Below are 27,624 nucleotides of genomic sequence, written 5' to 3'. Positions count from 1 at the left end.
CAAGCCATTCCTTTCTCTGTGTCTCCAGTAACACCAGTCTAATCTCTCTGCTTTTCTTTCCCTCCACTTGTGCAACATGGTAGGCAATATCAACAGTCACTTCTGGATCTGCTCTATTTGAAAATACACTGTATCTTGTCACCAACTAAAACATATTAATTTCTAAATGGAAGACAGAAGATATAGACAGACATCAACATAAGAGTTCTACCAGGATTTATTCTTTTAGTGTGTGAAGGCCCACAGCAGCTGAACTAAATTAGACAGAAGAGTAGCATATACTTTTAATTTCACAAGAAAGCAAGAGAGAGATAGAGACAAAATGTCATAGAAAATGTTCCTCCAAAAACGAAAGACTGTGGCCTCTGAGTCTCTTTTGTACTAAAATATATTCCTGATGTGAATGAGGATTAAATCTGTTATCAGATTGTTATTTCTTATATGATTCTTTAACTTTTAAAAGGATTTTATTTATTTATTTATTTATTCAAGTATGTTCTTGTAGAAACAGCTGATCACCGTTAAGCCAAAAAGTGAATAAAGCATGCAAAGCGACCGACTGTTTGGCCATTCTAGGATTCTTCATTGTTTTTCGCTTAACCAAACTTCTTTCAAAAAGTAACTCTTTCATAACAATCTTGTCATTATTTGCAAAATAACATGGATAAACACACAAGCATCTCTAAAGTCTTTTTCATTCTATTTTTTGTTTTTGACATGACCTCCTCTTCTACTATTTACACAGACAGTAGCTCAAAATTGCTGACTTTCAGGACAGAAAATGACTATTAACACATTATTTTTTAGAGCAAAGTATTTTGATCCATTGGGAGGCATGACTCACATCATAGGCTTAAATGTGCATAATGCATAATTATGGTTAAAGAGATTGTTTTTGTTAGATATCTCAGAGATTAACTGGACAGGCACCCTATGTCTAACACAGCAGTCGATATGTTCAGAAATAGAGCTTGTTAGCACAGGTTCCTAGCTAGAATTTCCTGAAAATGTGACCCTAACAGTCTGATTAAACTGCACAGAGTATTGATAGAACATAACCAATGATGCATGAGGCTATTTTTAACCATGTCCATCTTCAAGATCAGTCCTGCTGTCTCTTTAAATGCTGTAAGGAAGTTAGGTAACCAAAGGTCAGTATCATTAGTTAAATTCTAGATTATCTGAACTCCTCTGTACCCTAGCTGAATGTGTTACATCTGTGCACGTCAGTATGTAGGGATATGCATATATTTTTCTGTTACAGCTGGCATAGTGACCTATATTCATCTATAACATATGTTGGATATTTTCACTATTCTGCACAAAGTGTCATTAATATATCTACAAACAGAGTAGTTACTCATGCCAATAGAGGCTTATATTATTATCTGTCTGTTTACAACTGAAAATATACAATTTCCATTAATAATAAAGCAATAATAAAGGACATGTATTTATAGTATTGAGAAAAAAAAAATAGTCCTGAAGTAATGGCACAAAGAAATTACCTCACACTATTCCTTTCATTTCTTATGAAAAGAAAAATAGAAACTATGAAACCATCATCTAAACAACTAATCCACTGTGGTGTGGATGATTATTTCTGAGTCATTTGGTTCCTCTTTTGAATGGTCCAAGGAATCTGCAGTTAAATCAGCTGAAAAAGGCAGCAGTGCAGGGAAATTTTTGATTACACTTGTAATTTCATAAGCTAACCTACAAATGACTTTTAAATTGCTGGTAACACTACAGTACTACTAACCACATACTTTTTTTTTTCAAAAATGTGTAGCTGTAATCCATTAGTTAATGACTATGCTCCGCTTGCCAGATCACATTCACACTCACAACAGCTAGTAAGTGGCTGAATTTCAAGGGCCTGGCAATAACACCACTAATTAAAAATAGCCTCTTTTGTTACATTTTTACAAAACAAATATACTTTTTAAAAAATACAAACCAAAAGAACAAAAAAGAATATCCCCAAACATCCAAATTGTATTGGCTTTTCTACTGAAAATAAATTATATTTTGTATGCCTTTGCTGTGTTACAGTATAAGTCTTTGGCAATATCAAAATATGTGTTTGCATATCTTCAGTACATTTTGAATTACAACAATGTACGTGTTTTGACTAAGAAGTTGCTTTCCCTTGAATTCAGTTAACCACTAGTCTTTAATAGGGAAAAAAAAAAAAAAAGTTTGTTTATATTCAGTAAAAGTTAAACATCAAAACTGGTCAATTATTCCATCACACTGTAATGTCAGTCAGTCATATATATATTTTACATAACCAAAACCCAAAAAAACTAAAGTCATGAACATGCACACCAGGAGCTTTGTGAATTAAAAAAATATGCAATGATTGTAAAGTTGAGAAGGTTTTCATTTTTTTCCAGTTCTTTTTGATGGATGAATCATTTATAACTGATGCTTTAATATAAAAATATGTCTTCAATAGCTATCTCCATGGCATTTTTCCATAAATGCAGTTATGCAATGAAATATTTCAGTACTGTTCAGCAAGGATAAAGTAAAAGAAAGAAGTTATTCAGTCTTCCTCAGTGAACTTAAACACTTCCTTTAGAACCTGAAGACAAAACAGATCTAATCCAAAAGAGTAATTGTGCATATCACCAAGAAAGCACATAGAATTTAATTTCAAATTTTATCTTAAAAATGACATTTTTGTAGGTTTTTCAGGGTGAAGAACATTAAAACTGCCAGAAATATGCAGGGAATATTTAAGCATGAGATATTTGGACAATAGTTCAGTAATGTAAATTTCTTTAAAATGATAGGTGAGTTGGTCAATGGAGAAAGAAACAGATGTTATTAAACTGTATTTCTGTATTTACTTTCAGGAATGCACTTATGACTCAAATCTCCTAGTCATCTCCACTTTACACACTTGGATTTGTATTGTGAAGCCCTTTTGAAGCACAAGAATGGGATTCCCTTTGGATGAAATGATACTAAAATTATTCTCCAGTACTAGTGCAACCACACAACCCAGAGTAAATGCCACCGAACTGTATGCAGTAAGCGTTGTGCCCATAGCACCACAGCACCAGCTGCTTCACACTCAGACCTGTTCCTGCTATGCTGTGTATTACTTGCTAATATAGCTATAACCACACTGATTGAGGTATATGTATTTTTTTTTTCTATTTTTTCCCAAAAATGACTAGATACTACTGAATAAAGAGTAACTTTTTTTTTTTTTGGGGGGGGGGGGTGGGGGGGTGGGGGGAGGGAGGGCGTTAACATGGGTTAATGAAAAAAAATATTTTTGCTAGAACTGCAAAATATTCTAAACTTCCTGGAGAGCTGAAGTATTACTCATGTCATTATTTATCTATTTAATGCATTGCAGATAAGAAACATACAGTCTCAGGCTCTGGTAAAGATTTTGTACATATTTGTGTTTCCTTGCCAAAGTTTGGTCACTTATGATGCTACTGCATCTGGATGACTTTTCTCCAGAAGCCATGCCTTCACCTTTCACCAAAGAATAAACAAATGTAACACACTGTGTATGATAATCAGAGTTAAGCATTCTGTTATTATTTTCATTCTCCTTGCTTATCCTGTTTTGACATGAATTTACCTGGATTTAGTATGAAAGGGGATAAAGCTTTAGACTAAAGAAAAAATCAACTATTATTCCTTTTTCTAAAAGGTTTACTTAAACCTGTTTTAGACTGTAAATATAATTCCTTATTAATTTTCAATCTACTTAGTTCATATTTCCACTCTCTTCTCTTATTTAAGACAAACAGATCAAGTTGATGCACAGAAACATAAAGCATCCCTTGTGAAGGCAAATATTTGAAAGAAAAGAGAATATTATTACTTATGTAACAGATAACATTCAGATCTTGTTCAGGAAACCTCCCTTCATATGCATGGATTTTTCCTTAGATTTACAACAAAGAAGTAAATATAACATCTAAGAAAAGTAAAAAGAAAAAGTCATAAAGTATGCACAGTAAACAAAATGAACACCTAATCTCTGGACAAGACTAGGTCAAATCTGAAGACACTGATTTATAAGAGTATTTCTTAAGATGACACACTTTTTTATACCAAAGGACTAGATCTCCTCCTTGGAAAGCAAAAGCTTCTCACAGTATTCATTTTAAGGAAGGAACTCACTGCCCTGTCACTTCACTCCATGGATGTCCCATGTGGACATTCTTAAAGAGACAGTCAAAATGCAAAATCTTCATTTTGAGATATGTTATTTTTAAAAATGGTATAGGACTTATGCTACTTACCAGACATAATTTGGTGGTTGTTTGGAAGAAGGAAAAATGATCAGAGGGCAAAAACATTATTGGATATCTTTCTGTAGGACTGTGCTTTGAAAAGGCAGGATGTTTTAATTTCAGTTATACCAGAAAAGAGAAGGAGGAAGAGGAAAGTATGCAAATTGATATTCTCATTCTATTAGTACTGTAAAAATGAGGCAGAAAATTTAAAATTGCTCTTTTCCTTTGAAAAATGTTATGTGCAGGCAAGTAACCTAGTCTTAAATCTCTCAAAAGATAAGAATATTCCCTTAGCAACATGAACAGCTGGGATTCATTTCACACCACAGACTGGATTTGCTGGAATTAACTAAATTTAGGTGGATAATCTTCCCCTATACACAATGGCAATCCAGGCAACACAGTCTGGAAAACTGTCACTCACACTGAAGTGGACACACACGTTTGGTAACTGAGTGCGTATCTAGACTCAATCATGATCCTGACTAGGTTTCCACTGACTACAATGGGAGCTAAGACTACCTAACTCAGAAGTGAATGAGTTATAGATACATAGGGAGGTTACATATATAACAGCCACGTGCATATTAGTAGTCACCTAAATCTGCTAACTTCTTTCTGAATGAATCTCAACCTAAACTTCACTTCTTTTGCCTTACCATTAGCATGCAATGTCAATGTAGAAATATCCTCATGTACTTAGAATGTTTGCATGTGGATGTCAAATGTGAAGGAAGGGATTGCAGTTAACCTCATGTAGCACCACACATGTATGTTTAATAAATTATTTGAGCCCTATACATCTACATTCTGGAGCTAAATTCCATCCCAAATATCTATATGTTAATTTGTTGTTTGAGCTCCTATTTCACTCAAGAGAAATACAGTAAATGGATTCTAGAGTGAAATTTAGACCACCTGTATTAGGTACCTGCTTTAAGACAAAAGTTCTAGTGCTCAACAAATTAAAAAGCAAGCTTCGACACCTAGCATAAGGTTTTAGATCACTACATGGAAGCATCCAAATTCAGGAGTCTATAAGATGGAACTGAGTTCCATCATTAACGTCTGGAACTAATACACGTACTTCTTGGCTACTTACTACAACCTTCATTCATAACCTATGGTGGGATATAGGCACTTCTCTATGTAATTCACTAGACTCAATCTACCTTAGGAGCTGAAGTTCTATATTACAGCTTCTTCTACCGCATGCATAATGTACAGGGCTAGACAGATCATTGGTCTTATTCCTTTATTATATCCCTATGAAACCTACCATGGTCTATATCTTCCTACGTAAAGAGAGTTTGAGCACTGTGCTGGTGCAATAGGGTTCTTCCTCCTCATGAAGTCATTCCTTTCAGTGGAGACATCAGTAATTCTAATTCCACTTACAATTTGCAACCACTTGAATGCTGAAATTAAAAATTCTATGCTAAACTTGATACCTTTATTCTCACAACTATAATCTTTCTTTTAAGCAAATGTTTGCCATTGTGAATAGCTGTTGCACTGCTAAGACTCCATTAGAAACTGAATGTGAAACATCAGAAAATGAATCTTAGTTTCAATGTAACAAAGAGTCATAGTTGGCAGTAATAACTTTCAATGAATTTCAGAAAAAGAAACCTCAAAAATCTCAAGCAAATATTGCTGCCATAATCACACTATCACACTTTTAAAAGGTGCATTGTCTCTCATATAGTTATCTGATAGAGCACCTAGAATGCTAATAAAGCCCTTCTGGTATATTTAACCATGATTAAAGATATATGTATTCAGTTGTGCTTTTTACTTTTACTTTCCTTGGAAAGTCTCTAAAGAATAGTAAAATCCATTGCTCTTCTGATAAAAGGTACTGTTAAATGGTATGCTCACAAGGCATGGAAAAGTACCCATTCTGGTCAGATCAATTAATGATAGAGAACCTGATGTAAAAAAAAAAAAAAAAAAAAAAAGGCAAAAAAGCCTTTGTTTTAGAAAACTTATGTTTTATATTTTAACTTGAATTCACCGACTGCGTTGTTTGTAAAAGTGTTAGAAAGGACTGAATTATTCACTGTTCTTTTCTGTTCTGTCTAGATATGCAACCAATATTTTAAAAAGAAAGAAAACAGAAATATACCCAAGAACAAAATATTGCAATATTAAAAATATTACAGAGAACTAACCAATAACTAACCAATTTATTAGAGGTCCAAGATGATCTGACCACCATGACTAATCTATGGACATTGAACATCTAGTTTATCAAATAAAAAGTGAGCAATTAATTTGGTCAAAGTCAGTGAGAATCAGAATATTGTTTCCTCTGTCCCTGAAGACCATTAGATGAAAGAATCATTCTGAAACATTTGCTGTAGATACAAGCAGAAGATGATAGACACTTCTTTACAAATTATTTTCTGGGATTTCTGAACTGTGTTATGCAGGATGCTGTACTAGTCAAAATAGTCCCCTGGGCCTCAAATATATATACACTTCTGGAAGTCAAATACTTCCTGATGACAAAAGGTGGTACAGTCTCACAGAAAAAGAGCTAGACACTGAAGGTAAATGCTTTCAGACTGAGAAAATGGTATCTACTTGAACAGTTTTGTGGTTTAACCTTGGATAGCTGCCAGGTGCCCACTAAGCTGCTCTATCTCTCCCCTGCCTCAATAAAACAGGAAGAGGAAATAAGATTGAATAGCTTATGGGATGACATGAGGATAGGGAAATCATTCATCATTCACTGTCACCAGTAGAACTGAGTCAACTTGGGGAAGATTGATTTAAATTATAGAAAATTAAAAACTTGATAGGATTGTGAGAAAACAAAACAAAACAAAACATAAAACCAAAACCAGCACACCTCCCCAGACCCCTTCCTTCTTCTCAGGCTCAACTTCACTCCTTCATTCTCTACTTTTCTGGTTCCTGTTTCCCCACACTTCAGCCAAGTGATGCAGGGGAACAGGGAATGGGAGTTACAGTCACTTGATAACACTTCGTCTGTGACAATCCTTCCTCATCACACTGTTCCCCTCTCCAGCATGGGGTCCCTTCTGAGGAACATAGTCTTTCACTAACTGCTCCAATATTGGTCCTTTGCATGGGGTGCAGACCTTCTGGAACAGACTGCTCCAGCGTGGGTCCCCCATGCGCTGCAGCTGCCTTCAGGGCATATCCACCTGTTCCAGTGTGGAGTCCTCCATGGGCTGCAGAGGACACCATCTTCCTCCCCGTGGGCTGAAGAGGCACCTGGAGAACCCTCTCTCCCTACTTCTTCCATGACCTTGGTATCTGCAGGGTTGTTTCTCTCATATTTTTCTTATTCCTCTCTCCCAGCTGCTGTGCAGTTCTGGGCAGCAGTGGGTCTGTTTTGGAGCAGCAGGAATGGTCTCTGTCTAACATGGGGGCAGATGCTGCTCTCTTCTCATAGAAGAACCCCCTGCAACCCTCTCCTTCCCAGCCCTTGACATGTAAACCCAATACAAACACCAAGGGAAATAAATCACTGGACTCTTTTGAAATACAGGTTTGTTTTAAGAAATCTTGTGTGAAATTCTATGCACTGTGCTATGACAGAGGTTTAGCGACATAATGATAGTGCTTTAAAACTTAAAAAATCTATGAATGTCTGCAGTACATTTGAGCTTACTGTGATAAGACAAAAAGCCTTGTGAGAACATAACACCAATAGGAGAAAAATAACTATTAACAGTTCCTTAACTCAGTCTTTTGTTTTAGCCTGTACTACTGGCAAAAACATCTGTGGTTTTAAACTCTCCTAGGTATAAGCAGTGATGGAACCCACAGGCACCAGCTTTCACCCAGTGTGCAACCTTCTCCTTCTTTTAATCCTCTAACCCTTCTAAATTTTTCTTGCCCCCACCTAGCCTTTCCAAACCATTGCTGAGGACCTGCAATTTCTTGCCTTAGATGGCAGCAGCAGCTAGAAAGTTCAGACACATCAGGTGTTCATCTTACAGAAGTCATGGGACAAGTTCCCCTCTCACTGCCCATTCAGTGGTGATGTCATCCTGATTTACAGTCCAATTAGCTTTGGTGTACGGGGGAAAAGAAAGCAGAACAGGAACAGATGTACCATAGTGGATTTTCTAAACCAAGACAATTTTAAAATCCTTGCTTTAATGAGGCAGCAAGGAGATCTAAAGAGATAGCAATACCTCTTATGCCTCTCAGATTTTATTTATCTTTTTAAAAAAATAAGTGCATGGTCTAAGATTGAATTCAGACTTCAAACTATTTTATAGCTCTTCACTAGGCTAATTCACCAACTTGACTCCAGTTTTTCTTACTCCTACTTGCCTGTAGCTAAATGTGACAGTGCTACATTCTGTGTGAGGTATGAACTTGTGTTTAATGAAATGGATGAAATGACTCAAAGGCAAATGTTCTTATTTTAGTTCACATGAAGTCTCATATTATGAAAACACAAGACTAACTACGGACAGTGATTTATCTAGAGCTACGCATTAACAGAGTAACATTTCTTTCTACACCTTAGGATGTTCAGCGACAGACTCCAATATTGTCAAGTATGACAAGAAATTTTTGAGGCAGCAAAATGAAAGGCAGGATTAAGCAGAGGGTATGCCTGCAAGGTTAAAACATCATCACCCACTGGGTGTAATGATAGTGACACTGTAAAACCAAAGCTCTTTGCATGAAAGGTTTAGCTTCTCCACATGGGACTCTATCATATGACCCAATGTAATACAAGGCAGTCATGCCATTATTCTGAACTTTAATCAAAATTAAACCACTGCCACGGAGATCTTTCTACTTATTACTGGAATCATAGTACAATTTAATACCCCTGGCATCACTTGACTAAACCACCGTAATACTAGGTTTATAAAAAGTGAGAACTCAGTTGTTGATCAGCCACATGCATCCATACAATTTTAAATGTACTGGAAATAAAAAAGCTATCCACAAATTAGTATTTGTAGATAACATTATAACATTCTTTCAAAAATATGGAATTTCTTTTGAATTTCAATTAACAACTTAGAAGATAATAGAATATTCTATTTAATTTTAAGGTGACCTTCAAAACAGTGATTTTGTTACAATTTTTTCTACAGCTCCCTTTTTTTGAGCTATTTGTGTTATGTAACTTATTGATACTACATATTAATAGAAATTAGGCAAGCATTTACTTAGCTTCATAAACATATATCAGAAGACATTGATATTATATTTCTGTCTGGTTTTAAACCATTGGAATTATTCCATAGATTCATCTACAGTGTATAGTAGGCTTTCTCCCCAGAGCAGTTCTAGCACTCCACTAAATATATGCTATTCCTCTTTATCTCTTTGAAGAAAAATGAATAACATCCACAGCTTGCAGCTATCAAAATGTGATTTATCAAGCATTTTCTTGAAAGTACAGTTTTCCCCTTCTTTACACTAGGAGGCACATTTTTTCTTCATACAGTTCTGTCGCACAGCTCTGCTGCATGAAACCCTTAGACATATTAATAATTCCAATCTAAATTTAAGTCCCTGACAACTTTTACTAAACCACAATGAAAGAAGAATTCTTCACTAATAAGGTGGGTTGGTTTGTTTTTTTGTTGGTTGGAGTGGTTTTTATGCAATGAATACCAGACTGCTGGCAAATAAAAACAGTTTTCTTTTGAGTGATTATTGAAGAAATAATTCAAATTAAGATACATCAGACAGCTGTACACATTATATGTAACTGATGATAAAGAGGATGTTTGTGTTAAAACTTCACTTTCTGATATGCACATTTAAAACCACTAAAAATCAGGACTTTTTGGAGATAAGAGAGGCTATAAATTTATACCAGTAAATACAATTTTAAAATGACTTTTTTTTTTTTTTTTTCCAGATCTTAAAGAAATTTTATGTTTTCTAAATTTGTAACTGATATACTAAAAGGTAAAGAACTTTAATCAGGTAATTGATCTTTGGAATATCTTCTTTTAGTTTTTATAAGTGTCAAACACACCTTCCAAATGATAGTGTTCATTTGTAAAACATGTAAGGTCAGCATTTCACACATCAAAGCACAGTTCAGATTATTAAAAACTATGAGTTTCCCATAAAATACAGAAGCACCGTTTTGCATGTGCCTTGTTTTGTTTTGTTGGTCTATTTTAGAAATTCTCAAAATGACGATATTTACAAACTTTCTATTTTGTTTGTCATCACAGTGAAAGGCAATGTAGCCAGGCTATGCCATGCTACTTTCCTTTCTTCTTGGTCCAAGCTTCTCACAAAGTCATGATCAGCAAAGCAAGGCTAAGGCTGTTAATTACTGCATTTAAATGCAATAAGATATTGTAACATACACAAGGCTTGCCTTACAAGTCAATATTGCATGCAAAATTCAATCATCATAACTATGACTCTTGAATAATAATACTTCCTGTAGTAAATTTGAATTACTTGCTGTTATCATTTAATAATGCATAACAAAACCACAGTGCTGGTGTCACTCTGTAGCATTATGTTGTTTTTAAATACAGTGAATTGTTGCTCACTGATGGAAGAATTCTCATAAAGCATATCAGGGTGCAAATGAGTCAAAGGTGAAATACAAGGAAGTTACAACTGACAAGTTAACATCATAATCCTCTGACAAATAATTAATATTGATCAATTAACAATGGTGAAACTGAAAGGATATCTTAGACAACTGAATGAAACCCTTTAGTTAAAATAAAAGACTATACAAAGAAGACAAGGTTGAGTGCTACAAACCAAAATTGTACTGTACACATCACTATTAAGTTCTTATAAATCTTATTTTTTACTTCATATTTCTATCTTGTTGCATTTCCCTCATAACCACAGCAACAGTGTGTGGCTGCTAATGCTAGTGTTTGGTGTTTCTCTTCATTTCAGTTTCCCCCAGTGAGGGAGACTGCTGTTTTAAGATTAGCCAGATGAATGTACTCTCACTGTATGTGTTTCTTTCATTACATCACGCAATTGTAGCTCTTGTGTCTCTGTAGAACCTAATGATTGCAAGAAAATATAGCAATAAGGTTTCTCATACCTTTGTGTAAAACCTTATAAAGACTTTTAGGTTTTATTATTTTATTTTTCTATTTCAGATTTTGAAGACATGGGCCTTGGTCACTCTTCAAATATAATTAAAATAGCAGCAAATTAATATTGAGAAACAATGACTGCATTTTTATTCACGAAACTTCACAGTGTACAGTAATAAAACCACACAATTCACTGAGCATTAAAGCCATTAACCAAAATTGTTCTCACCATGAGGCAAGGACTTTACTATCAAGATTAACATCATATTCCCATGAGCTGAAACAAACCTTGACTTAGAATTAACTTTCATAAAAATACAGCTGGAAAAATCTGTATTTTTTGTGTAGATTTTATTCTTGGAGATCATTAGAAAATATTCCCACAAGCAGTTATCTTTCTATTCAGTTGAAATATTTAAAACCAAAATAAAATATTGTCCTGCAACATTTATCATCCAAAACTGGCAATAGTACATGTACATAGTAACACCACTACTCTCTACTTAGACTTTTTCCTTACTTTATAGCTGTATCTTTTACCTCAGCATGCACCAAGTATTTTCATAAACAGCAATTCCTAAAACAGCCACTGAAATGAAATTACCTCTACTGTTAAATACAACAACTATTTAACATTTCATAGCAATAAAACTAGAGATTCAGCTTAGAAGTGTCAAAGAATACAGTATTGAAATACTACAGCAGTTATTTTAACCATGAACATATGTAAATACCCACAAAGTAATTTTGCCCAGCCACCAGATAGTGTTTTTCTCTTCTGAAAATTACCACAGAATCTTCAATAACCGTAAACTGCTTTAAACTCCATTTCAAATCTCATCCAGAAACATGTGTCTCCAGTAGCAAAATAGCTTTTGACACAATGCCTGGGCAATAACTTGAAACTGAATAAGATATAAAAGTCAAATCCTTCTAATGAGCGGCATCACTCCCTTCATGCCTAGGATGACTTCTGTCACTGTAATGACCATATAATTCCCTTCCAAGTTTGTGAGATTTGATGAGATATGGAATGCACTATTTCAATGTCTGTCCTAATTCAGTCTGATAAAAGGTTAAAAACCTATACTTTAGTACTCCACTAATCATCAGTACAACCTGATGGCTAGATTTTAAAAAATTTGCCATGAATTCAGCATCCCCAAGGCTAAACAGGTGTAGCCACAGACATATTATGACTTTTCATATAGCTTTTAAAAACATTCACTCTGACTAATCTTCTGTTTGTCTCTATATTAGAGATTAATAGTTCATCATTATTAATATACTAGATTTTCACAACATGTTTGATACAAATTTTCTAAAAACACCTTTTTAATAACTTGGTATGAAATTTGCTAAGCACATTTATCCGAACTCTCCTGGAGAATTTTGATGTCACATTTTGAAGAGATGTGCAATTCAGAGTTAGTGAAGCCGATGTGACAGTGCCAACACATAATGCTGCCTTAAAACTCCTCTCTGATCTCACTAAATCTTTTGCATGTCTCATACGTGGTCAGAGAATTAACAGGATAATTCCACTTAAGCTCCTCACTTGCTTAAGCAGACATACATTCTTGCTCCAGAGTCAATCCATTCATAGTTGCTATTCTTTTATAGTTCTTTGTATTTCAACAGATTTAGGGTTTAAGATCATAGTTCCAACAACAGTTCTCTTTTGGTAAAGAAAATATAATGGAGGTGCCATATTAAGGAAAAAAATAAAAAAGAAAATAAAAGGGAAACGAGAATACCACTCTGAGACAGTGAAGCATTTTGTTTCTTTTTAAGGTCTTACCTAAGAAACTCGCTCTGTCCTCACATAAAAAGTATGCGATAAATGTTTCTAAGGTCAATATTCCACAGTTCACATTCTTATCTATGGTGATTTAAATGTCATAATTCAAATCCAGCTCTGCCTAAATGAAAACATGGGGCTTAATATTGTGCATTAGATACCAGGGCAGGCCACCTTCTCTCCTGGTTTGTATGGGCCTAGTGACAATTTAATCATCTATACAAAAGGAAAAAATCCCAGAGGGGGAAACTAGTTCTTATTTCTATACTCCTGGGATGCAAGAGAACTCAAGTTCAATTACCTTCCAAGAGCACAGATCAGACTTTTAACCTTTCCCTCCACATTCTAGATAGAAAACAAGCGGCTTAAGGGCAGTGCTACTGCCCCCTCCCAGTTTTCAGTATGTCCAAGTCTCCACATTCCAATGCCAAAATAAAAGTCATGGTATTGGTTAAGACCTCACTTCATTTTTTAACACTGACTGTCACAAACATTTCAATAATGTAAATCTATTATCTATTATAGAGAAGGAAAGAAGAAAGGAAGAAATTCCCAAACCAGATAAACTAAAAATATTTAGTATTTGTATGAAAATGCATATAAAACATTTCCAAAAAGCAGAACATCATTCCATTCCAGACCAAAAGTGAAACCGTGTGGTTCTTGCTGTTAGAAGGGGGAATTATAGGTGTGTTTGCTATAGAAATTTGGATTCTTTAAATTTTTCAGTGCTTCACTGAGTTACTGTCTTCTAGGTTAGTCTTTAAATGCTTATTTAGAATGATTTTCCTAACACAAAGGCCAGTGCTAAATAGCAACAGCACAGCAAACATCAATAAAATCTTGCTACCTCGTACCACTTCCTTCTTTCCAGCTGTTCTCTCTTATTGTGCAATTTGTCTGGAGCTGTTTTTTTCACCCTGGCTATATTTTTGTTTCTACAGTCAAATTATATGGGACACTTCAGGCAAAAGACATTATTTCCTACCAAGTGTTATGAGCTACCATGACCAAATATTCATGCATGTGCTTAAAAACATTCTAAAGACATCTTAAAAAACATCTCACCCATTGCATCAAAGAGATGAAAAATAAAGTAATCAAGTTACCAAAGCAACTCAGATAAGCAGAGCACTGACAGTGACTCACCCGAGTTGGGGTCAGAGTTGCCATCAGCTTCAGTCCTCTTGTCCGGTGAAGCCTGGTCGTAGAATTCGTCCTGCGGCTGAACCAGAGGGAGAGGGTGTGAGATCAGGGTTCCACTACCCACCGGCTCGTGGTCTCCCAGACCACTGTCACTGCAGCTTTCCTGGGAGCCATCAGGGAGGTGAAATGTAACACGGCGCTGGGACTACAAAGAAGAGCACAGGACATGCTGATTAGTGCTCTTCTTTTCTGTTCTCCTAACTCTTTACTTTTTTTTTTTTCTTTTTTTTTTAATTATTATTATGACATACAAGCAGATTCCTGGTAATGTTTATGAGGCAATTGTTATTGTCATTTTTGCTTTTTTTTTTTTTTTTCTTCTTTTGCTTGCTTTTAGAGCAGCCCAGGGAAGATGGCAGGGAGGAGAGCCAGATTTCAAAGGTCTGCACATGCTCATCTGTGAAGTAAGCTTCTCATAAGAAAGTGATCAGTGTACAGTTAGGTATATTTCTCATAATTTTAAAAGTATAATCTATGTAAACTCTCTCAGAGAATCAGAAACTTTTGCAAACTATGTTATGAAAAGCAAAGGACATAAGTGCTTATTTCTGAGCTTAAAACCTGCATTATCCCAGTTCAAACTGGGAAAAGGTCCACCAAGTTACACAAACTAGTAAAAATTGTTGACATCTTCCAGGAATAGAAGGATATATAAATACATAACTATAATGACATTTAACTAATATCAATTATCTAACTATTATGGATATTTAATATTGATAATATATCTCTGAAATCACACTGTCCAGCAAAGAATCACAGAATACAATGATAGTATAAGTAATTATCACTCTGGTAAGAGAACTAAAATTAAACAACACATAGTTTGGTCAAGCAACACAGTGAATGAGAACCAGAATTTTGAATTTTCCTGGATGTCTCAAAAAAAACCTCCCCCCAGTAATCTCAAAGTAAAACAATCAAACAAGTAAACAAATAAATCCCCCTCCCCCAACAAAACCCCAACAATCAACCAACCAACCAACCAAACAAACAAACCGAACCAAACTAAACCAACAAAAAACCCAAATAAAACCAACAAAAAACCCCCAAACACTTGGTTTAGTCAACCATTATTTATTTTGAACCTCCCTCCTCTGCAGAAGTAACCTGACTTTGTGAATTGTGGCCAAAGATGATACAGTGATTCCCCATGAGTTCAGGAGGTGATAATACTGCTGCAAATTGTTTAGCAATTGCAACTATGGGATTCATGAAAGGAATATTACGTGTCTTCCTGGATCAAAATACTGAATCTCTGAAGCATTGGAAACAACTAGTTTAACAGTATCTCAATAGAGTGGTTAAAATAAGCACATCTTCCCACAAAAATGAATTTCAGCAGCAGGGAGCCTGAGTGATCTTGTTAGCTAAATTGGTTTAGAATAAAGAAGAGATTCACAAAGTTTGCCTTAAACTTAATAACTGTTTAGCTTAGTAGTTATTTTCTTATTAATATTAGTCATCTCAAAGTTATATGTTATATTGATGCCATACAAGAGGTATCTTCCACTAGTTACTAATTTTTAAGTAGTTAAAATTGAATGTCCTGTAGTCATCCCAATTCCAAGTAAGCTTTCCTGAAGTTAATAGAAAAAGCATCAGGCCCTGGAGGAAAACCTCAAGTTAATAGCACTAACTGTATATTTGCTTATTAAAACTATTTGTTAATGGTAATTCCTACCATTTTACATGACGATCAATATCCTCTCCCAGATTTGTTTTTATTCATCTCCCTTGGGTGGACATAGATAGTTGATTAAGTCAATTTTAGATTACTGTGTAATTCAGTATAGATATAAATGTAATACTACTTGCTCTTGGCTGTGATTTCATAATTAGCATTTTGCTTTTAAGTTCTTTTTCTGGCTTTAGGATTAGAATCCAGATGTAGCAAAACCAAACAGATCTTTTGAGTCATTAGTTTGTATTCACTTACATCAGCAGAGGACCCAACTCTATATACCATCATGAAGAAAACTTTTAGCTCATACTTTGTTATTTTTTCTTATAACCTTTTCATTCTGGAATTGCCACCCTGAGCAATTTGTTTTGAATTGCTAGCATGTTCTTTCCCTTCAACAGGAAAAAATAGAAATATACCTAACCGCAAGCTTAATACCTTCTCTTTCTTCATTTATTTTCAATAACCCAAATTTAGAGATCTGTTCTTCCAAAGTAAGAATTTATGTCACTAGTAAAATCAATAAGAAGCACCGAAAAAGGAGATTATTTTTTAAAACTAAAATACTCTGTGAGAAAACATGAATGATTGAGAAAATAAACCCTTAAAGTGAGGGAGGAGATGTAAATTTCAATTTAAGATTCTTCAAAATCATTAAACCCCTGTAATTAATTAAGCACTCAAATAAATAGAAAAAGTACATAATTACAGAAATGTCCAGTTTAATGAGTAATGTAGTAAAAATACTGATCCTGTGTAACAACAGCTCCTCATACAAGCCAAAATCTGCTCTGACTCTACACTGTCAGGTGACGCATCAGTAAAATGGCACAGGTCTAACACTAATACCAGCAACTTCTTAGGTCACAGTGCTATACATTTTTAAATCCATACTTTAAACTATAAGGAAAAAAATATCAGCTTGACTTTCTGAGCCTCTCACTGAGGACCCCACATATCATATAGGATTATAAAAAATTCTAAAGGTCACATAAACAGTGGTCCAGTTCCACAGATGATGAACGGACAGTATGTAGTCCATCAAGAAACTTTAGACTAATCCGTGCCATCAAGACAATAAGGAGAAAAAGCCTTCTACAAAGAGAGACTCAAAGCAAATGCTCAAGCTTAGGCATATCAGATTAATTGCAAGGGAAGACTGTCACTCAACCTACTGAGAGCTTAGGAGGGTGTTAAGTGATGAGCTATGTGGCCACATCCTTGAGCTGCCTGATCCAGGACCCTCTTGCCCAGCCTCTGGAGCCCAGCCCGAGGACCTGGGGTCTCTGCCTAGGCTGAGGGGCACGTCTACCACTTTCCCCTTTGCACTCCCAAAGTTGCTGTACCGGGACTGGGTGTGTATCTCAGACACATGCATGGACACACACACAGAGGACATGGACATGGCTGGTCACAGAGATGGCCACAGACAAGGTACTGCTTCCAGCAGATCCCACATTCAGGACTCACATCAGACAAAGGCACAGGCAGCCACAACCCCTCCTCCTCTTGGGCTGGCAGAGGCAGAAGGTCACTATTGCACTACACAAACGCATTCATGGCATCACTGCCTGGATCCTAGCCCCCCTTACCTGACCCACAGGCTCAGCTGGGTGCTCACCGCACACACGCAGCACTCACACTCTTCCCATAGGCACACCACACTTGCGGGTCCCCAGATACCAGCATGGACCCTCTGGCTGCCCGATACCCCCGAACAGACCTGGGGCTTCCTACTCATTGGCTGGTTCAGCTTGGAGCTTGCCAGTGAATCCACATGTACACCCCAAGCACACCCAGTTTGAAGCAGGTACAGACGCAGCAGCCGGCACCCAGCACATGGGCTGTGAACCATGGTCCCGATACAGCCACTGATGCTGAGTCCTTTGTTCATACATTGAATTTCTTTTTTCTACAATAGTATCGGGGACTCTTCATTCAGGAGAAAAGCCTAATATGTGCTTAGACTATGTATTTATCTACTCTCTTATGCTACCAAATGCAGCTTTGAATTTTTTTTACCTAAAGATAGACTCAGGTTATTCTGAGTAATGAGGTTTATAGCAGGTACAACATTGTGTCATATGATAACAAGTAATTACAGTTTTAATTATTCTACAACATACACAGGATTATATACAGCATGAGGTAGGTTTATAGTTCAAGTCCACAATGCTTGGCCAAAACTGAAAACTAAAATCTGTGACATATTCAGTCATAAACCATAATTTGGAGGGTGGTGAATATGGGTTTTCTTCAGGTCCTGAAAAACACACGGTCTTTATTTTTAATAAGGAAATATCATGTAGCTGTTATGTGAAACCCAAAACTGAAAATTCAGTTGAAATAATACGGGTTTAGCCTCTGTCAAAGTAATTTCGGTATATATTTCAGGACAATCCGACTAATAGGTTTTTGAACCTACGCTGTATTTAAAAATCAGGAAAACATTTGGTATCAGTTACATGAAATCATTATTCTAATCACCTATTACAGCAGATTCTATAAAGCTCATCAAGGTTAAATATGAATTCACATCAACAAGAGATACAGAGAAGAATTAATTCTGTAACTTAGGTGGTGGTGAAGTATAGAAAACTCTGGTGCTGATAAAAGTATAGTTCAAGCGTAATAGGAACACTTTTTTAACAGCCAAAATTATATCAAGTCAACCACACATGAAAATGCTCTAGCTGCTTCTTTCCTGCTTCAACAAGACCAAACACGTACCTAGTACTTTCTAATAATTGTATTTTTTGAAATTACTGGATATAAGTAATAGCTGTGGTACTTGAAAATGCTAATAAAAATACCAATATTTTATCTTGGGTGGAGGAAAGGATGGTAGAAGATGGGGATATTCCTAATCTGACTGATCAGGCACAGAAAAGTAGAACCTGTGCTTGATATTGTATATTGCATTTTTTCTTCATCAAAATATTTTACCTGGAGACACTGAAAACATTTAAAAATATATTTTAATCATCGTTTGTAATTTTTCCTTTCCTCATATTATTTGGTCCTAATTTTTCTCACTTCTGTTGTCTTAATATGAGGAATAGAGTGGTATCCAGTGACAGCACAGGTAATAATGGGCACAAACTGAAATATAGGGGGTTCTGAATGTCAGGAAACATCAGTTTACTGGGAGGGTGACTAAGCAGTAGCACAAGTGGTCCAGAGAGGTTGTAGAGTCCCCCTACTTGGAGATATTCAAAAGACATGATCCTGGACAATGTGTTCTAAGTATCTCCACTTGATCAGGGGCTTTGAACTAGGTGGTCTCCAGAGATCCCTTCCAACCTCAACCATTCTGTGATTCTGTGAATTCTAATTGAAAAATAAAAGAAAATCTAGAAATATCTGGATCAGTTTTGTAATTTTTCAATGCTGAAAAGTACTGAAGTACTTTATTTCTGACAATCCTAGCTGTATCAAATGTATTCTTATACCAGAATATATAAGAATCTATTGCTTTGGTAAGTGGGATAGACCATTAAAGACACAATCCAGAAATCCTTACTTAAGCAATAGAATTGGTAGGACTGGTAGCTCAGCATGGATTACTGGAAAAGGTAGACCAATACCAGTGAGGTCTGGGCACTGCTTGTGAGACTAAGCTTTTTTGCTGCTGTCTTTTTTTCCCAGCAACTATCATAAACAGTCAGAAAGCAGGGTGTAAATAGTGTCAGTTATTTTGTTAACCTGAGTGCTGAAGGACTGAAGTGGAAGCAAGATCATACCATGTGATATCAAGTGTTTAAAATGTCTTGTGTCAGATGAGTTGCTAGCTGTGTTGGAAACAAAACTTGAATGTAGGAAGTATAAACACTAGTTTTCAAAACTGTTCAGTGCTTTTCATTGTCTACTAGCTTCTAAAATGCATTTTACTTCAAATTATGTGTTTGAACGAAATAGTGTGTTACAGAAATCTACATTAGGAGGAGCTTTTACATGGTGAGATTGTTTTATTCTAAAAAAACAGACTTTCAAGCTTTGTACAACTATTATATTGTTTTTGCTAATCAGGGATCCAAGAAATAATTATACTATTGTTCCATTGCTGAATGTCTCACTGGGACAGATTTGGCTACAAATCCTATTCAGTGTTATAAAACAAGCTATAATTTAAAAAAAAAAAAAAAAAAAAAATAAAAATCTGTCTGTACTGGGTTGTTGCAAATAGAACCTGCTGAATTGTAAGCAACTGAGCTGTTTTCTGAGTTTACAAATCAGCTACTTTAAACAAACTGTCCTCTTCTCCATTCAGTATAAAGTTAAGAGCCTTCATTTCTGTCCCTGATTTTTCAGACAGGCAGAAATCACCAAAACATCTGAATCACAGGAAGTCTAATAAGGCTTTACAGAATCATAGAATTATAGAATAGTTTGGGTTGGAAGGGACCTTCAAAGGTCATCTAGTCCAACCCACCTGCAATGATCAGGGACATCTTCAATTAGATCAGGTTGCTCAGAGCCCCGTGCAGCCTGGCCTTGAAAGTTTCCAGGGATGGGGCATCTCCCACCTCTCTGGGCAACCTGGGCCAGTATTTTACCACCCCTATTGTAAAAAATTTCTTCCTCATTCCTAGCCTGAATCTCCCCTGTTTTAATTTAAAACCATTACCCCTTGTCCTGTCATAACATGTCTTTCTGAAAAGTCTGTCTCCACTCTTCTTACAGGCTTCTTTTAAATACTGAAAGGCCACAATAAGGTCTGTCCAGAGCCTTCTCCAGGCTGAACAACCCCAAGTCTCTCAGCCTGGACTATGTTTGCATATCAAAATACATATATTCAACCATGACATGCCTTTAGTTGTTATTAAGATCTTTTAATTTCAGATGTGGGGATTTTGCATTCACAAAAATTATTTCCCTTTCCTTTCTGAACTATTACAGAATACTTTGTTTTAATATAACAAAGGAATATTATGAAGGAAAAAACAAAGACAAAACATTCTGGGAATATCTTCCTTATGGAATGCCTGTTGATATTGAGGCTTAGAAAACTGAAAAAAAAACAAAAAAAATTTACCTTTATGGAAAATGAACAGGATAATCTATACATGACACACTTTAGTGAAACTTCAATCTTGATCATGAATAAAGATGTCAGCAAAGAAACATATTAAAATAAAATGAAGTGTAAACAATAGACAAATACTCTAAATAACCTGTTAAATGATGATAATGAAGAAGATATTGTTTATGCATAAATTCAAGAAGATATTGTAAGGTCAAAATAAAACAACTCAAATAGGGCTTTGTATAATTCAGCTCAGTGATCACATATACACATGTTCTTCCTTTGTGTTTCACTCAAGCTTACAAAATAATATGAATCTGAGATAAAATCATTCTGCTTAGTAAAATCCACCTTTGCTTCTTCCAGATAATCTTGGCTCAACTCTGCTATGTACAAATTGTGCAGTAGATCCCTTCAATTTGCCCAGCGAAATAAGGTTATTTTTTTCTTCGTTATTTTTAAACTAAACTCACTCGTGCAATTCCTATATCAGTCCTTATTCAACGATCCTACTTGCATCACAGGATAACTCATTCTCCATGCCTATCTTGATATCTTACCCACAGAATCAAGATAATGGAGAGAGATAAGGTTTCCATCAATCTCTCAGGCTAAACTAAGAATGAAAAAAAGAAAAAACAATTCATACTGCATCTTCATGCTCTGTCTTCATACTATGCTACCCATAGAAATAGCTGGAGTGTTTAGGTATTTACTTGTTTTTAAACCCTAAGGTAACAATGCTGGTGTTGATTTCAGAACGTATTTTGCTATTACACCAATGTTTTTATTTCTTCTACTCAATTTTGCAGTACTAAAAGTTTATAGAAAACAGTAAATTACACTGTAGCATATTAAAAAGGAGCATAAATATAATCACATATTTCTTTTGCTACTTCGGCTGCAGAGAACTGGCCTTTTCTTCAGGGTGAAAATATTATCAGTTACGGTCTGGCCGCTGACTGGAAAGGAAATGACTGCTTGATGGTCCCATGCACATTTAAACATGAAGCACAAACAGCCTCTCTGGTTGGGAGTTGGTTTAATTTTGCAGAGAAAGTAAATGAAGAAAGACCCACAGTCAAATCCTATGGTTTCAGTCATCTTTTGAGGTAATATAATTTTCTTGTTTTGTTTATGTAGTGTTCATTTCATTTCTTGAAACTTTAGACTTTGTGCCATGAACTCTTCCTGGGTTTTGTTTGATTTCTTTTTTTTTTTTTTTTTTTTTAATCGGACACTCAAAAGACTGAAAATCTTTAATTGAAGACACTAAACACAAGACTATCATATATTTTAAGTTTTTCCTTCCTAATATCCACTTAGAAGGCAAACACTTCTCCTAATAGGCATTGTCATTTACCTATGCTTATCTTGACTGCAAGGTAAATTTGACCTAACAGGAAAAGTTGAGTGTTACAATTTAATCTAGTTCAAATCAGAGTATTATCTTGTTCAACTTGGGAGTCTGGTAAAATACTAATAAATTTTAACCACTTTTGATGTTAGCCCCTGTCCTCTTGAATTAATTGTCTGAGACTCAATAAATCAGTTCTAAGCCCACAATTATATAAATTAATATCCCAGAAGCATGGAAAAGCAAGTGGGGAGAAGTGATGGAAACTTCTGTACACAATAAAACATGAAAGAAAATAGCTAGGCGTGCTACCAGTAGACAACCAAGGTAATATTCAGAAATATCATTCACCTAAATGACTAGATGTCAGTAAATCACCATTTGCTATATTAATTACATGTTTGATACCAGAAACTCTGCAATAAAAAAATAAATAAATAAAAATAAAAATGTTTATATTTAATGAAGAAAGAGAGGTAGCTCTAATGAACACTCATGCCATTCTAAAAAATATAGTATTGTAAAATAACAGTAAAATGCCTTTTGGGGGTGACTATACTCAATCACTGACTATAGATGACTAGTTAAACTTGGGCATCTATTAGAACACTTAAGAAAGATAAATTCTTTTGGGAACTTTGCTCTCATACTCTTTGACAGTAGACAGACATGAAATTCAGAATTTTCCAATTTAAATGCCCAGACTTAACCTACCAGTAAGAAAATGTAGATCTCGCATTATGTTCATAACTATTAAAAACCCAGCTTTAGATATTAATCACTTGAAATTTTAGTTGCCATTGAGTATTTAGGATACAAGAACCTGATGAAACAGGTCTTGCCAACAAAAAGACATTGCATTGACTGTGAACTACTTTGTTGCTCTGGCACATTTTATAAGAGCTTATTCATATTATAACATACAAAGAAACTCATGTATAAAGAATTTAGTCGCAACATAATTATATTTTATGTGGTTTTTAGTAATTTAAAGACTTAATCAATCTTCAATCTATGTGTTTAGTTTGATCTTGGTGATGAAATCCTCCTAGCAAGACAGCACTCTATTGAAAAGACATTGCAGAAGCACTGTAAAAATTATAATAATAACCAGCATAACTTCTCTACACTCTCAGAAATTCTATGCTAGTAAAAGCATGTGTTGATCAATAACGTATATGAACTAGTAAGACGCAGAAACAGCTGTTGCTGAAATTTTACAAGTTTAATTATAATAATAAATTTGCCCTGATTTACCTTCTGTGAATTTCATCTGGCTTCGGTAATGTGAACATGGTAATAAAGTTTCTGGGACTTTATCTTAACTATAAATTAAGTTTTAAAATGTGAGTAAAACAATTGAGAATATTTTCCATCTGAGGAACGTACTTTATCTGCAGGCTGTTTATATAAAGAACCCTGTTATTTTCTTATATGAATGACATAAAATAATGAAAATATTGACTGCTATATTTGCCATTATATTTGTAATGTTAACATAATTTATGTTTATCATATTTAATGAGTTACAAGAGTATTCCATTGACTAAAGTTTATTAATTGTGTTGAGTAAACATACATGTGGTATCATGTCAATAATCATTCCTAATACTGCATTTTGTTGTTGAAGCTGATAATAACTGCATTACAGAAGTCCCGTGTATTTAGGTTTTCATCACAGTCAGTCACTATAACAGATGTGCAGAGTTAAGAGTTATGCAGTACCAGGAAGTAGGAAACTTTCTAGTGATCTTCAGGAAAAAAAAATATGTGATTCAAAACCTTTAGAATTCTGTTCCTTTAGCAGTCTTTAGTATGGCATATAACCTTGAAATCAAGCAGGTCACGGCTCTTGTGTAAAGGTAATAGTGTTTTGTCTGGAGTGGCACAGCCCTCACTCTATTTTATAACTAACCTTAGGATTTCAATACCTCATTTTTAATTGTGTATATAAAAGGAAGAAAAACATCCTTCAAAATCCATAAACTCAGCAACAAATGACTGGCTCTCCACTAGGAAGTTTTGTATCATAGGGCTTTAAAGTAGTCAAATTAACACTGCTTTAAAAGAAAAAAAAAAAAAAAAAAAAATCTGAAGCCTTTTAAATTATCACACTCTAAAATAAACAGTGCTCACGTTGACATAATGATGTCAATTTTTGCTTTTACTTATGTGAATTTGAGGAAATACTATTAAGAAAATAATGTTTCTTCTCAAAAAAAGCAAGGGTTAATATATGCAAAAAAACCCTAATTCTCATAAAGAGTCTAAGGATATGTTGTACTAACATGGAGGCAGAGGGAGGGCAAGGAAGGAGGGTCTCAATTTAGGGAAGCTGTAGGGGGAATAGTACACTAGAACATTGTCTCCTGAACTAGTACTCGCGTGTGCAATGGGTATCTGTCAATGACAGCTCACTGGGTTACAATTAATTCTGAGTCATCAGTCATGTCTTCTCTTGCAAGCAGAGAAGGCAGAAACAGCAGCAGCATCGCCCTTTGAGGATAAGACCTTTTACATGCTATGATTCTAGAAAGCAGTTCTACATCTATTAACACAATAGACACTATAGCTGTCACATTAGATAAATGGATCCACACTGGAAAAGCTGAAAGTGGACATGATTGTCGAGGATAATACGATTAAGCTGATGCATCCTGGGAAAGAAGCAATTTCTATCATATTTTAATTTTGAAACTAACATTATTATCCCAATCAATTGCACATGCTATAAGTCAATTAAAACACCCCTGTTAAAACATATCTGCATCTCTACCATAAAAGCAACTAGACAATAATGTATTTGTACCATAAGGAAACTATGTTATGTTACTTGGGACAGCATCTCCTTAAGAACTACTTTCATAGAGCGGATTTCTAAATTTTATTTTACTTTTTATTATAGTGAACTCCCAAAACTTTGTAGTTTTCATTTTGCATATGCAGACACGTTACAAAAAAACAAGAAAAAACCCAACAACAACAACAACAACCAAACAAACAAAAAAAAAACCTCCCCAGCTTTTCACTTATGATTCTTCTGAAAACAACACATATCACAACAAAGACTGATTACAAATTCTTCTTCCAGCACATAAAATACATATGTACATCTGCCTGGTGTTATTTATGGTGTCAAAGTTTGGAATACCATATCACAGAGAATGTTACGAATTCCAAGGGCTGAACAGCTATTTTTGTTTTGATAATGGATCTTTCATTCCTGTGCCATGTTGACAATTGGGGCAAATCTCTGCTACATGAAATTATATATGCAAATAAAATACAAAATTAAGAGTAAGCATATTAAGCTGTTTCAACACGGAGATTTCTAGAGAAAAAAATATAAATTATGCTTCAGCAGCTTAGACAGTAAGAAAGGTAAAACCTCATTTATTAATAAATTAGATGAAAAAGAGAGTAAAATAAGGCCTTTTTGCACAGAAATCAGCTACACATAGAAGGCAGTGGTAGTACTGTACTATCACAATGGCAGATGCTCTTACAGGAGTATTACTATTAGAGTAGTTAGTTAAAAACGTATTTTCTGCTGGCCTCAAAGAAAAGTCAAATGAGAGCTGATGAAAATCACTATTATTATTAGATTTCATCTAATTTTCAGTATTTTCCATAAATTACATATGGCATGTTCTTGACACATAAAAAGTTACAGGGAAAACAAGAACTCTGACTACTTGGATAGTTTTAGAAAAAGATGCCAATGCCATCCCCTCAGAATAGATCAAAAGATAAATTTGATAATCCATGTTCATATTCTGGTGTTGATGATGTAACCTAATTTGTGCTAGCTGAGTTTATTTAATGTTAGTAAAGTGAACTCACACTGGTGAATTTCTTTCTTTCAATGGCCTAAAATAATAACTTTGCAGAAGTCTATGAAATTACATCAACTGATGCAAATAACCATCTACTTCTGCTTAGCTTCTACTGGAAATAGATTCACTAAGTCACATATTCAAAACTAGAGACCTTCATACGATCTTGGCCTGTGACTTCTCCATTATCTGTCTACAAAACTGGAGGAAGCAGGACATTGGGCAGTTATTTTGGACATAAACCATTTAGTGATTGGTGCATATTTTTTTTTTCACAATTATATACCAGCAAGTTTCTAATTTCACAGAATTTGTTGGATGCCACCACCTTTGATCCCAGTGTTTAAAACTGATGCACTTATTTGTGAACTTTCCACATAGAGGACATCACCATGTCTATTAATACAGATAGCCAAATACTACTGACTTTTGAGCCCAACATTTGCTAACATTTCAGGAGTAATTTATATGTATTTTGCAAATGCTAGCTTTTCATTAGGCAAACTGACAAGCAGAAAACTTTTGTTTCTTATTTTATTTTATACAACAATATTATTTTAAATAAAAGAATAAAAAACACAGAGGCACAAAGCAATGAAATTGCACTTCACAAAAATATTGTAAAGGTATATGCATGTGCTCTGTGTGTCTTCATTTTCCAGAGAATATTAAAAACAAACAAACAAACAAACAAACAGTTAAAATGATTGTATCTAACCCAATGGTTTATAAGTATTGTGGTTATGATATGATATGATATGTTCTATGTTACCTTACTACCTATCTACAGAACAGACTGGATGCATTTCTGAGTGAAAATTCAGCATTAGAACAATTACTAAATTAAATCTACTTATGGCAAATTGCACTCAGTTGCATTGTTTAAATATCAGTTTCTCACATAGTAGTAGATCAGGATAATTTCTGATATGTAATATTATGACAGCTGGAAGAAAATGTATGGTGGCACTTCAGATTTAAGATGTTATCAGACTATAGAATCCATCACAGAGCTCAGTGCCTGTGGAAGCCACCTTATCTTAGTTTTCACAGACTGACAAGGCATGTACAGAATGCATCCAAACCTCCTGGTTTGATCTTTATCATTGACAGATCACAGATATGGAAGGAACATAAAAGGCACAAAAAGTTGGGTGATAACTAGTCAAAAATGTCAGATAACCACACCTACTTCAACAAGAACCTGGAAACTGAATTTTTTTTTTAAGAGAGAATGAGCAGAGGAAGAAGATATCAGTACTGCAATATAGTTACTAGTAATATAAAAACCAGTGAAAATAGTAAGCTAAACAACTTAAAGGCTGAGAAAACTGTCTGAAATTGAGGCTTTTGTCATTGTCCACAGAGTTTTGAATTTCATTTCTAGAAGGAATAAA

General features: G+C 34.9%; 1 protein-coding gene across 3 annotated transcripts in view; it reads right to left on the bottom strand.

Annotated features, from left to right (window-relative positions):
* Positions 1-27,624, bottom strand: part of PCDH9 (protocadherin 9) — a gene marked incomplete at both ends in the record, with an annotated part of 675,119 nt that overhangs the window by 223,519 nt on the left and 423,976 nt on the right. Inside the window, one exon of one of the 3 annotated variants that reach the window (XM_080363496.1) lies at positions 14,268-14,380. In XM_080363496.1, coding sequence (XP_080219622.1) covers positions 14,268-14,380 — 113 coding nt within the window. Of the gene's footprint in view, positions 1-14,267; positions 14,470-27,624 lie in introns of all 3 variants that reach the window. The other 2 variants (XM_080363495.1, XM_080363497.1) reach the window with 2 other exon arrangements.

This window comes from Nesoenas mayeri (genome assembly GCF_963082525.1).
Source record: "Nesoenas mayeri genome assembly, chromosome: 1".
Taxonomy (NCBI): domain Eukaryota; kingdom Metazoa; phylum Chordata; class Aves; order Columbiformes; family Columbidae; genus Nesoenas; species Nesoenas mayeri.
The sequence above is the reverse complement of the archived record's forward strand: the minus strand, read 5'-3'. Positions and strand labels throughout refer to the sequence as shown.